A 12,738-nucleotide genomic window follows, 5' to 3' on the forward strand; every position below is an offset into this window, starting at 1 on the left:
TTGTGCTTTTTGAGGAGGGGTAGGGGTGTGTTTGTGTGTGTGTGTGTGTGTGTGTGTGTGTGTGTGTGTGTGTGTGTGTGTGTGTGTGTGTAAAAGAATGGAGGACTTTAATTTTTGGTGTTTGCTGTTGTTGCTTAAATTAATCCTGAGTGACAGACAGCCCTTAACTCCTCTCCACAAAGAACCATTTATTCACTAGTAGCTCTGAGCTGAGCAAAGTGGAGAGGCTCCATCTAGAGTCCTCAGGCTGGGTTTGGTTAGGGAAGGGGGGCTCCACAGCCATTTTGCTCCCCTTCCTATGGCTACTATCAACCTGCCCATTACTAGTGTCTCTCCCCCTCCCAAAACAGGTGCATCCTAATTTGAGATGCAAATTACACTTATTCAGAATAGGCTATACTGGGGTGGGTCAGTGCCTGGCATTATCAGAGACTGCCCCTTTTCTCTCTGCCACCTTTGGATCTTTTATAATCTGTACATGTTTGAGATCTTTTCTTTTCTTTTCTTTTCTTTTCTTTTCTTTTCTTTTCTTTTCTTTTCTTTTCTTTCTTTCTTTCCTCTCCCTTTCTTTCTTTCTCTCTCCCTTTCTTTTTCCCTTTCTCTTTCTTCCTATCTCTCTCTTTCTTTCTATTTTTCTCTCTTCCTTTTTCTCTTGCCTTCATTCCTTTCTTTTTCTCATTATCTCTCTTTCTCCTTCTTTTTCTTTCTGTCTTCCTTTTTCTCTTCCTTTCTTTCTTGTTCTTTTCCTTCCTTCCTTTCTTCCTTTCTTCCTTTCTTTCATTAGAGACACCCCTGGCCTGGGTTCCTCCAACTGCTGGTATTTAGAGGGCACAGAGTTCTGGGGTCCTGGAGCTGAGGAGGTTTGAGCCCTGCAGCCAAGGACTGATCATCAGCTTGCCTAAATTCGTATCCTGGTGGGAAGTCATTTCTTTGGTTGTTTTTCTCCCTCCCAGCAAAAATACCGTGTTTGACCTTTCCTTGTCCAGGCTGCAGGCTGGCCTAGCTTCTGGCCCCAGGAAGGCCTCTGCCCCGGTGCCACCAGTGGTCTTTCCAGGGGTCCCCTCAGGCCTCATGGGCTCTGCGGCTGCCAGAGACCCCAGGACGAGTTAGGGGTGAGGGTCTCTCTCTCTCATCGAACCCGAGGTCGGTCAGGGCAAGCGGTGCCAAGGAGGTCAGGGCACGGGAGCCTTGCAGACACACTAGGGCAGAGGGAAAAGGTGGGAAAGAACCTAGTACCCCCCACCCCAGGTGTGTGTACCCTTGGGCTTGAGGCTCTAGAGCCCTCAAGCTGAGGGCCGTGGTGCGTGTTGCAGCCTGGCCCAGAGGGCTGCTGGAGACTGGAGCTCAGACATCCCAGAGGCTGGCAGTCGGGGACAGGGCCAGGCCAAGGAGGGGGCGCCGCTGCTGGGCCTGTCCTGCCCACCCCACCCTTGGGTCCGTGACCCTTCACAGAGCTTGTTAAGCCCTCGGATACACTTCAGTTTCCCTGTCTTCCTCCTCCCCACCTTCCTCTTTGCCCCATGCCCGGCTCAGCTGGGTCTCCCTCTAGCCCCCTTGCCGTCGTCGTCGTGTCCTTTCTCTTCCTCTCCACCCCTCCAGACCCCACCGACTCCGTATGTCCTCCTGTCCCTCTGAGGCATCTGGTGGCCACACTTACCCCTGCTGTCTCTCCTGTACTCGTGACTCTCTTGTCCCCTTTTCTAGTCCATCTCATCCTTCTCTGTTCCCCTTTGCCCCCTCTAGTCCCAGTTTCCCCTCTGGTATTTCTCCCATACCCATGTTCCTTTTCGATCCTGTGCTTCTCATCCTTTGCCCCCTTCTCCTCCTTGTGGCCCACTTGTCCTCATGCTCCCCTTGCCCCCTCATCTTCCTCTGTTTCCTCTTATCCCCCCTTATCCCTTTGCCCTATTATCCCCTTATACTTCTCTCCTACTCGTCTCTTCTCGACCCTGTCTCTCCTCCTCCTCTTATCCTTGTCCTCATCCTCCTCTCTGTCCCTTCTTGTCCCCCTCTTTTCCATGTGTTGCCCCTCACTCCATGCCCCTTTATTCGACTTTCTCTCCTCCTTCCCTGCCCCCCTTTTGCTCCCTTCCCCATTGCAAGGGCCCTCAGTAGCCAAACTGACCACTACAGACTGAAGGCATCAAAAAGCTTGTTCTGTTGCAGGCTGAAGGCTAAAGCGACCCATTCTGCCTAAAGGCCAGGCCAAAGCCAGTTGAGCTGGCTCTGTAGCCCCTGTCCTGGTCTTCTCTTAGACCTCTCTCCGCCCATAGACCTCAGATGCTGAGACCCTCCGTCCTAAGGGATAGAGGCCTCTGTTCTGAGCCTGTGGATCTCTTGGGTTGTCCTTCACCTTCACATACTGGGTGGACACTGCCTTTAACCTGAAAGCAGCCCAAAAGATGATTTTTTGACTGCGATTACCAGATTTCTGGGACAGCCCGCCCTTCCTTTTCTTCTTTCTTTTCTCCCCTCTATTATTCCTTCCTTCTTTCTATATTACTTCTCTCCCCCCCCCCCCTTCACGATTCCTTCCTTTGAGTCTATGCCTCCCCATGAGGCCCTGGCAAAGTCACTGACCTCTGTCTCTGGGAACAAGACATCCTCTGCCTCAGTTTCCCCCTTCTTATCATGGGAAATAAAATCAGGATAATGAAAAGTGAAGAATATTGTGAGGGGGCTAATTAGTCGGAGTTTGCTGAAGACTTTGAAGATGAAAAACCCTTCATAAGCCCTCTGAATAGGGTTGTTTTTCTGCTTATTCTTCTTTTGCAGACTGGGGCTCTATAATAGTTCCAGAATTATCTGACAAGTAAGGACAGCTCTGCGACTGATAGGGAGGGGGTCACTTCAGACTGTCCTATCCCAGGACGGATTGTTGCAACACTATAGCTTAGGTACACTGCCTTGGAACCTTTTTCTTTGCTGCTGTCGGCATTTCAACTCGGCCACTTGAATTGTTGGCCTTTCCAGTGGCGGGGTCCAAGGATCTGGGAGTCGGGAGCTAGTTCTCCATTGCTCCCCAGTCCTGTGGTCAAGGAATCAAATGTAAATTCCTTTTTTACAGGCAAGAGGGTTGACACTTTACTTTTGCGCTTTAGGCCGCTGGGGTGGAGTGGGGGGGGGCGGCGGCGGTGGCGGCTGTCGAGGAGAGACCACAGGAACCTTCCCCTTTTGGGTGCAGAGGTTTCCCCAAGGTGCGGGCAGTGCCAGGGAATCCAGGAAGCTCTCGTCCTTTGCTGGATTCTCCCTATCTCTGCGTGAGATACGACTTCCTAGTAATTCCCGGAAAGTGGGAAATCGTCCTTCCTTAATAAAACTCAGAGCCGTTCCTCGGTTAGACGCTGCTTAGCAATTTAACCCCCTCCCCTCAATTTTGTGTAGCTGTAGAGAGGAGATACCTGTTGGGAAGAAGGCGGAGTAGCAAGCTGCAAGGAGCTGGCCTCGGGTCTTCAACCTCCAAGGGGCGGCCCAGCGCCTGGAGAATCCCCCCAGCCTCCCGCTAATCCAGGATTCTGCCTGGATCAGCTCACAGGTGGTAACCCCAGTACCTGGAAGGCAGTAACATACCCCAAGCCCCAACCAACCGAATTTCCACCCTCTCCACTTTGAAAGCGGTATTCGCCCATTTCCTTTAAACGCTGAGGACTCTCCCTTCCATCGCTGTGCAGACAGCGAGCTCAACCCGGTTCAGTGAGCTCAGGGGCCAGGAGCAAGGTTATTGGCCTACCGCACACTTGGCCCCAAGATCCCAGAGGCGGATCAGCCTGGCTCAGCAAAGCCTGAGCCCGAAGCTTTTTGGCAGCTTTTGGCTCCTTTTAGTTTTAGTCCTTTTTCTCCTCAAAAAAAAAAAATTACCCCCAAACTTCTCAAAGGTCTTATTTTTTAAAATAAGCAGTGGAGGTAGAAAGAAACTGAATTATGGAAAGAAATCTTTTCTTAGTTTTTTTTTAAAGTATAAATGAGAAACCTCTCTTATTTACAAAGCGTCTTGGAATTGTAAAGCCCTTTCCTCTTCACTGAGGCTCAGGGCTGTCAGACTCGGCGTAGAACTGCCGCGGCGAAATCGGAGGAAAGTGTTCGGAAGCTCCGGCGGACTGGGAAATGCAATGGTGAAATGCAAAGACTGGTTATTCTTTTCATTAAAATGCCTCATTTAGGGGCGGAATTTCACACTACCTCTGCAGCCTGGAGTCGGGGTTTGCCTTTGCAAAGTCCCGATCGGGGAAAATGCTAGGGTTTTAAGGGGTTGAATTGGCGGATGTGGGATGGTTCAGGAAAAGCTAAACGTCGGGATCATTGAAGGACTAGAAATAACTCGTCCCCTCTCCGCTCGGCATTGTCTCATTGGAGATGGGAGCCCGAGCTTTTCGGCGGGGCTTCGTGGTTTTAATAGGGGCTTTTCTCCTTCCTTCTTTCCCTTCGCTCCGGTCTGATTCGCAAATCCCCAAACTGGCAAACGCCAGGAAACTTGCGGCGGTTCTCCGAGTTGGAATCTTTTTTTCTTCTTTCCGAGACAACACTCACCCCTTCCCTCCCACCCCCGAGGGCCCTGACCCACTGGCTGTTTTTGCAGTGGAGACCGAATAGAGCGATGAAAGAAAGAAAGAGGAAAGAAAGAAAAGAAAGAAAGAGCCGGGTTCCTGTACCCTGTGCCAGCCGAGGGCTCGTTTTCCAGGCGGCACTCGGAGTCGGGGGTGGGGAGGGGTGGTTGTTGAGCGCAGACCCTCACCGCCTCCCCTACCAGCCCCTACCCCCCCGGGAAAAAAATCCAGCTTTCTTTTTAATGGCTTCCCCGCTCGAATTCCTTGGAGCTCATGTTGTCTTTAAAAAACAAAGTCCAAACCTCCATCTCTTCCGAAAGCCACCTCCACCCCCACCAAGAAAGGAAAAAGCCACATTGCAAATTAAAACTGAAAATGAGGCTGCCACAGACTGACATTTGGGGGGTCAAGCTTGGTCGCCTAGAGCCCTGGGCCCTCAGTCCCTCACTCTGCCACCGGCACATAGATCCCTGGAGCAGCCTCACTCAGGACAGGCTCTATTGGCTCGCCTGGGGGGTGGGAGATTTATGGTAGTGAAGATGGACTAAGAGCAGGAAAGGGAACAGAGGGAGGAGACAGATAATATACCTGGGACTGAGAAAGGATAGGGAAATAGGAAAGCCAAAGGTTTGGTTTCCCTTTGCCTGTGGAGAAGGTTCCCAAGGGCAAGGGTAAGGGGCTGTACCCTGGATTCATGTGGGTGGGAAGCCGGACTCAGATCAGAGAGGGGTCCTGACTGCTAGGGTAGCCAGTGGACTGTGTGAAGAAAGACTCTAGAGGAGTTTCCTCTAAAAAAAAGAACAGGAAAAAAGTCACCTTCGAAAGGGGAGGGCAATACCCAAAGAACTCGCGGATATTTGCTTTCCAGTGGGGAACATCTATCATCTATCTATCTATCTATCTATCTATCTATCTATCTATCTCTCTATCTACTTCAGGCGTTTTTAATTAATCTTGTTTTCTTTCCCCCCTGGCTATTTATAGTCTCCCGCCCCCCACCCCCAGCAATTTTTTGCATTTGTCCTTTAAGTAAATGCAAAAACTTTTTTTTAAAATGAAGAGATTTTGCGGAGGTGTTCTTCGGTGCTTTCTTTTTCCTGTCTTTAAAAAATAATTTCAAAATTATAAAGTAAATGTAATGCTCCTGAAAGTGAGGGGTGAGCTTGAGTGAACAGGAGTCTGGTATGAATTTGGTAGCCAAGACGGGCTTCTTTTCAGTTTTGGAGTCGAATTCTAGGGGCCCTTGAATCCCACCTTAGATCCACCTTCTCAGGCTCCCTCCCATCCCTGGGTCCCTTATTATCTCTCTTTCCTCCCACCTCAGGCCAGGAAGGGAGGGACTGGCACAGACAAGTCCCAGCTTGGTTATTATTTTTGCCAGTGAAGGAATATGGACCCCATTTTGAATTCACTTTCCCAGTTGACCCTAAATATTGACAGGCCTTTGCACCCATTTGTAAGCCGGGTAAGAAGTGCCTCTGACTCGGTAGCTTTGCTTTCAGTTCGGCATACCCAACATACCCAAAAGGCCAGTCTCAAGCAGGAGGTTACATTGTGGCTTCACTGGGCATTAGATTAACATTGAGACCTCTCAGCAGGACTATTCTTTGGGGCTTGTTGTGACTAAATATCTGGTGCTTTTCACAGCAAAAGTAGAGTACTGTATCATATAGTCTTCAGGTAAATATATCTTAAACACTTTCAATATGAACTAGAAAATCCATAACAAAATTGCTGCTGCATGTGTGGGGATATTTCTAATCCACCTTTTTGGGGCAAGGGGGGGGGGATAGTGTAAATATTTGGAGCAGAGACAGAGATATAAGGCCTGGCCTAAAAACAAATCAGATCTGGATAAAGATTTTTTTTAATAAAATCGTGCCATTTTATCCTGCTTTTGCCTTTACCAGGGGCACCAGCTGCATGGCTCTGGTCTCCCAGGGAAGAATGCTCCAGGACTGTAAAAATCCTGGGGCTATGACAATGCTTATGGACTGATGTGACTTGGATGCAAGGATGTTGGAGCCTCACTTTAAAATATGTCTTTCTGTTATATATGTCTAGAACCCGGGACTAAGAGGAAAAGTGCTAAAGAGGAAGCTTATTTCTATGCCAGTACTATTTTGTTATCAACATCTGGAAAACAAAATTACAGATGTTCTCCTTGACCCTCCCAAATACTGCCTCCCCCCACTTAAATTTTTTGTCATCTTGCCATTTCTGATTCAGTTTTATACACAGTTTAAACAGTTTCCAACTCTGTTCAAATCAGATTGTTGGGGTTTTTTAATAGCCATTTTGATAAATTGGTCAATCCTCTCCCTACATTTCCATCTCATTTTCTTTCTGTTCTTCCAATAATCACTCAGATATGGAAAAGTCCTCCTTTCTTAGCCAACACTCTCGAGACTTCATGTTGCCTACTCTTCAGGGCAGGTATTGACCATTTTCTCCTTTCCGGCCCTTCCCCAATGTTTTTGTTTTCTATTCGCCCCCCAAAAATATTTGAACCAAAAAGCCTTTTTTCCCCCTTCTACCCACAGCAAACTGAAAGGGCTAGTGAACCATGATTCAACAGCCTGAGAGCCTCTTTTCTTTCTTAGCATTAATTAACTCCAGTTCGTTAGGACGTTGAGTCTGTCACACAGTTTTCTCTTGTGTGTGTTGAATCGGGTCATAGAGGGAAACTTCCCGTGCAAACAGTTTGTGTTAGAGCAGGAGAACTCAGAAGAGGAGAAAGGGAGTGGAAAAAAGGGGGAAAGAGATCAAGAGAGAGAGAAAGCTCAGGCTGCAGTGTCTGTCAGCCTAATCAAACACATTGCCAGTGGAGTTCAATGTGGCACTCATATTTGTGTCCCTGTTCACTGGCTCCTGATATTGTGCAAATAGGTATTATCCCTATCTTGGACAATAGCACCATCAATAATACATTTTTAGTAATCTTTTTAGTAATTAAAAACAATTTCCAGGGCGGCAGTCATCATTCTTCTCTACCTAAATCAGTTAAGTTCGGAGAAGACTAAGGAAACCGCCCTCCACGGTAGTGTTGCCCCGACTTTTCTCGAGACCATAGTGAAATCCTGGGACCCCCTCTCTGCCGGAGACTGCGGGCACCTCCTGTTGCCGAGGCAACCTGCAGAAAGCTGCTCCCGAAGGCGAGAAGGGTAGGGAGACTCGTGTGTGTGTGTGTGTGTGTGTGTGTGTGTGTGTGTGTGTGTGTGTGTCTGTGCGCACAGGTCCCAAACTAGAAAACTCCACAAGTTAGACTTCAAAGCAGAATGTTGCTCTAGCTGCACCAAGCTCTTCCTCCCCACCTCCAACTTCCTAGGTATCGAGTAGGGCTAGTTATAGTAGAGCCCCAGAGCTGAGCTCAGCTCCAGAGCAGAAGAAATGGGTTAGAACTGAGAGCTCAGATCGCCTCTGGAATTTATTTTCAGTGTCTGTGGCTGCGGAGCTTCTGTACGAAGTGACTGGATGTAGGAAGAAAGGGCATTTCTTGCCCCCCTCCCCACCCCCACCCCCCAGGAGAATTGCAAGCCCTCTTTCAGGGATTGAAGGGTTTTGAAGGCTGCAGGGCTTTTTGAGACCTTTCTTTTGATTTGCCTGCCCTGGGCTTTCCTATTCCTTCTTTCCCCTTTTAGATTTCCTTAGACACAGGCCTAGACACATAAGCCAGATTTGTCAGAGAACCTGGCCATGAGCTAGACCTTATCCCCACTTTTCCCATTTGCCAAATCTGGACTTTTTTTGAGTGTGTTAGCTTTGGGAGAGTACATTGACTCAGGGATTACTCATTTAAAACACCTGAGCTAATTGCCAATCTTTGCCTAGCGAACTAGGTAGACTCACACCTCAGGATAAAATTATGCTTTTCAGACAGAATTGTGGAGACCCATTTTTCTTTATTATTCAGGTATAGAATATGAAGACATATGACTGTACACATGTGAATAAATACATAATAATTTGAAGAGAAGGTCTAAAGGTATAGGTAATATAAAATTCTCAATGGTCTGAAGAGTGTTTTTGCTATAAGATTTCTTATAGCAAAACTGTGTTTTTGTAATTTGCCTTCCTAAAAATACAAAAACTTATTAGTTTTTTTTTTTGTTTCACTATAGATGTGGAACTTGAGTGAAAAAATAAAGAATTATCATGTTTACAATAGGGAAGAGCTTGGACTTCTTGTTTCCCCAAATCCTTTCTCCCCCAAACTCTTTTCTCTCCCTCATTTAGCTCAGTGCCAAAGGTGGGGGGAGTGTGTGCTTGGAGGAGTGGGAGATATTTGGAAGCCAGAGAAAGGGGAGGGAAGGTAGGAGACTGACTGCCTGGCCAAAAACCAGTCCAAAGAAGCCCAGCATGTAGTCTGGAAAAAACAAAATTAAAAAGAGAGAAAAAAGGAGGGGGGGATCCTTCAGTTCACAAAGGTATATTTGGTTGGGTCTGTTTCTTATTTTTACCCTGTCCTGTACCTATTAATGGTTGGGCACCCTCTGGGGTGGATGAATGCTGGGGAAGAGAGATAAGCATGGGGTAGGGATAGAGAGAATATTCAAAAATAAAAAAAAAGACAGTCCATTACTTACCTCCGATTCGAATTGTTGAAGATAGGATCTCATCCATGTGATGTTGATGAGCAAAGCAAAGTGGAAGTCTTAGGCAATTATTGTGCTTTTCAAGACCCCAAACCCGCTTTGACCAAATTACTTGATCATTCAGGCAACAACCCTTTTTTTGTTTGATTTCTAGGTAACTGTCTCATTTGCTTTGACCATACAGAACTTTCCTTCTCTGGGCAAGCATCGGCAATAAGTACACTTCTTGATCCTCCCTCTTTTCCTTTTGTTGCATGATCCTGGTCCCTTCCTATCCCATTGCCTGGCCTCCCTCATAGTACTGATACTTCTACATTGAGAGATATCTCCAATGAGATCACTCATTCTTCAGGCAAGTATCTGGGGCAAATTTATCATATAGTTGGGTTGAACTAAAGGTGCTGACCAGGACCATAGTGAGAGACTGAGCTCTGTTGTACCAATGCTGGTACTAGATTGAATTGTAAAGCCACGGGAAGGAGAAGAACTAACTGAGGCTACATTTTTGGCCTCCCTTCTCCTTTGCCCTTTTCTTCAGTCTGCTAATGTAGAAAAGTGGATTATTTGTGCTAACTAGTATATCTGGTGCTTTCTATCCAGGCTTGTGGATTATTTACACACTAACTGTAGTATAGCTATGCAAATTAAATTATCTTGGACCCTCTAGACTGCCAAGGTCTGGAGGAATTAAAGCTGGGCCTTAAAGAAATTAGGTTGTGAGCAGTAGGAATTTTTTTTTCCTTAAGGAAAATTGATTTCCCAATGGTGGGTCATAGTTCTCTTGACCACCAAATCCTTTATGGTTACAGTACTATCAGCAGGTGTGAGAGAACTGGGAAATGTTTTTGCTGGCTTGGAGAATTTTTAAGATAGCTTACAAGAGAGTGGTATTATACCCTCCAGTTTTCTTTTAAATAAAGAACTGGAACTCTGAAGAAAGCACTTTATTTTATAGAATAATATGTTTTATTTTTTACTAACAGAAATAGCTTTTTTCCTTTTCCTTAGCTAATGATTTTCCCCACTCCATCTCTTTCATATCTTCAATAAGCCTTTCTCTAGCTGTCTGTGTTCTACTCTTCTTTACTTTCATTTCTGTCTTCAGCCCTCCTCATTTCTTTTTTGCCAGTCTCATAATGCCTTCTCCCTTGAGTATATATTTCCAAGGCTTTGCTGATTCTCTTCTTGCCCACCCATTCCTTTTTTCTTTCCTTCTTTTTCTCCTCTCTCCTCTCCCCTGTTTTTTCTCTGTGTCCCTCTCATGAATTCTTTATTTTTAGTGCCTACTGAAACCTGGATATATACTTTTTATATTTTAGAGCAAACTGTTGCTGTTTTCTCAGATTTTGTCTGGTAGCAACAAGGGTTTCTCCCTCACAGAGACAAGCTATATTCCATTCCAGAATATAAATTCCTAAGTAATTCCTAAAAGCACTTTGGCTTTTGTAATTTTTTTAAATAAGGGAAACACTACTTCCCTTTTTCAGTTTTCTATCATTTTGTTAGTGTTTTTATTTTATCATTTCTTTTCCTTTTTAAAATTGTATTTGTTTTGTCTCCTTAAAATGCTCATCTTTCCTCTCTAGGCTTCTTTTATTTTTGCTGTCTCTTCTCTTACCTTCTCAACCTCCTCCCCTTTTCTCTGTCTTTTCAGTCTCCAACTACCTGCCTGTCTTTTCTTTTCTTTTTCCCTCATCTCTTGAACCCTTGCACTTTCTGGTTGACTCAAACTTAGAGAAACCTTTAATAGTCGAAAAGCTTTTGTGTCTTGGACCTGGTCCGCCCAGTATAGAGCTGTCTGAACTCCCTGATGAACGAAAGGAGGGAGGAAAGGAGGGAAAGAGGCAGATACAGGGCACAGGTAGTTTTCTAACAGGAGCTTTCACTCTACTAACAAAAGGGGGACAGTCCCCTTTTGTCTGGGGCTCCTGAGGGGCGTGTTCCCAAGGCTGCTGTCTGCCACAAATGGAACACAGGTGGATCAGGGTGACAGGAGGGCAGAGAGTGCTGCTTGACATCTGACTGACTTAATTTCTTCTGATTTTATTGGGCAAAATGACTTTTACTTCCTCTTTTGGTATTTGGGGTATACCCTACAGATTTCCAGAAATACTTTTCCCGTTGTGTTAAGTTCCTATAGAACTTAATCCTTAGCTACTACCTGAGGGAAAGGGATGAAATGAGAGATCTGAATTTGGCTAGGGACTTGTAGAGTTTCTCCCCATTCCTGTAACCTCTCTTATGCCTGTCTTTAAATGCAAAGGAAGCTGACCAGTGGGCCAATTAACAATTGACTTGTTCTTTCTTCAGATTCCTTGACTTGGGAAGGGCCTGTTACTGATGGAACTTTCTGAGACATGAAGATGGAAATGTGTGTGTGTTTGTATGTGTGTATGTTTGTATGTGTGTGTGTGTGTGTGTGATGTGTTAGATGCATAACCAACCTCTTGTATCAGTTCTATCCACCTCTAACTCACCCTTTTGACCCATCTGCCTGGACCCACTCTAGGAACAAAAAAGGTCAATTACTGTTCTACAAACTCCTAGTTGTGATCCTTTTATCTACCTAGCCTCCAGGTGAGCATGCCTTTGAATTCTTGCTTCCCTTTCCTCAGTGACACCATTGGATTGTGATGCTGCTGCTTAACAACTAAGGCTAAAATATTTGTGGGCTGCATCTAATGTTCAGTATAAATTGAATTACTAGAAAATACACATTTACTCTATATATACATATTTGAATGCATGATGATGTCTTACCTCATTGCTTTATAAAATATAAACTCTTTATATCTCAAGTACCTCCCTGGAGTAAAGTTGTTTTTGGTATTTTGATTTACATTAGAGATTTCCACCCTCCCCTCCTTGACTCAGGTACAATATTAACCTTTTATTATCTGAAATAATCAAATTCTTGAAAATTAACCATAACACACCCACATAAATTACTCTATCCCAGTCCTGAATATATGTGTATATATATATAACATACACATATGTAAACTCACACACACACACAAATTTGCCATTTGAGGAAAAAGACAGTCTTGTTCTAGACTTCTGGCTCCATTGTTGTCTATTGTCTATATGCTGCATCTATACAAAAGTTCACAATCCATGAGACTCTTGCTGAAATTAAAACAATAGAGTGAAATATTTCAAAAAAGTTTTTTTTTCCTACTGCTAGATTAGATCTCAGTCTAACTGAAGACAAGGGCATCTGTCCCTATCTGCCACCCCATCTTTTTTTTTCCCCATCCTTCTTTAACTTCAACTGCTTCTCAAGTCGTAGTGTAGAAGCTTCTTCATACTCTTCCTTTGAAAGGAGTAGTTACGAAGAAACATGAGACTTTCTCAACCTTTTTCTCAGACAGATTCACTGTTCCTTAGGTTTCTGCCTCTTTTCAAGTATTCAACTATTGGCCTTATCATGAGGATTTGGAGTAAGAATTATTTAACATCAGAAATAACCAGAATTCTCCCAGGATTGACCACTGATCTCTTTTCTTTATCCCACTTTTCTGTTTTTACAACTCCTCTGAATCAGAACCCATGCCTTCCTTGCCACCACACCCCCTTTTTTCTTCTTCTTTCTCTCA

At 45.2% G+C, this 12,738-nt stretch overlaps 1 protein-coding gene across 6 annotated transcripts in view; it reads left to right on the forward strand.

Moving 5' to 3' along the window:
• NFIX (nuclear factor I X) overlaps positions 1-12,738 on the forward strand; it is a 114,108-nt gene that overhangs the window by 19,421 nt on the left and 81,949 nt on the right. The window contains exon 1 of one of the 6 annotated variants that reach the window (XM_074203529.1): positions 6,346-9,491. The exons of the other annotated variants lie outside the window; for them this stretch is intronic. Coding sequence (XP_074059630.1) covers positions 9,471-9,491 — 21 coding nt within the window. The 5' untranslated portion in view covers positions 6,346-9,470. Of the gene's footprint in view, positions 1-6,345; positions 9,492-12,738 lie in introns of those variants that run through there. 6 annotated transcript variants of the gene reach the window in all.

Source organism: Macrotis lagotis, chromosome X (genome assembly GCF_037893015.1).
Source record: "Macrotis lagotis isolate mMagLag1 chromosome X, bilby.v1.9.chrom.fasta, whole genome shotgun sequence".
Taxonomy (NCBI): Eukaryota; Metazoa; Chordata; class Mammalia; order Peramelemorphia; family Peramelidae; genus Macrotis; species Macrotis lagotis.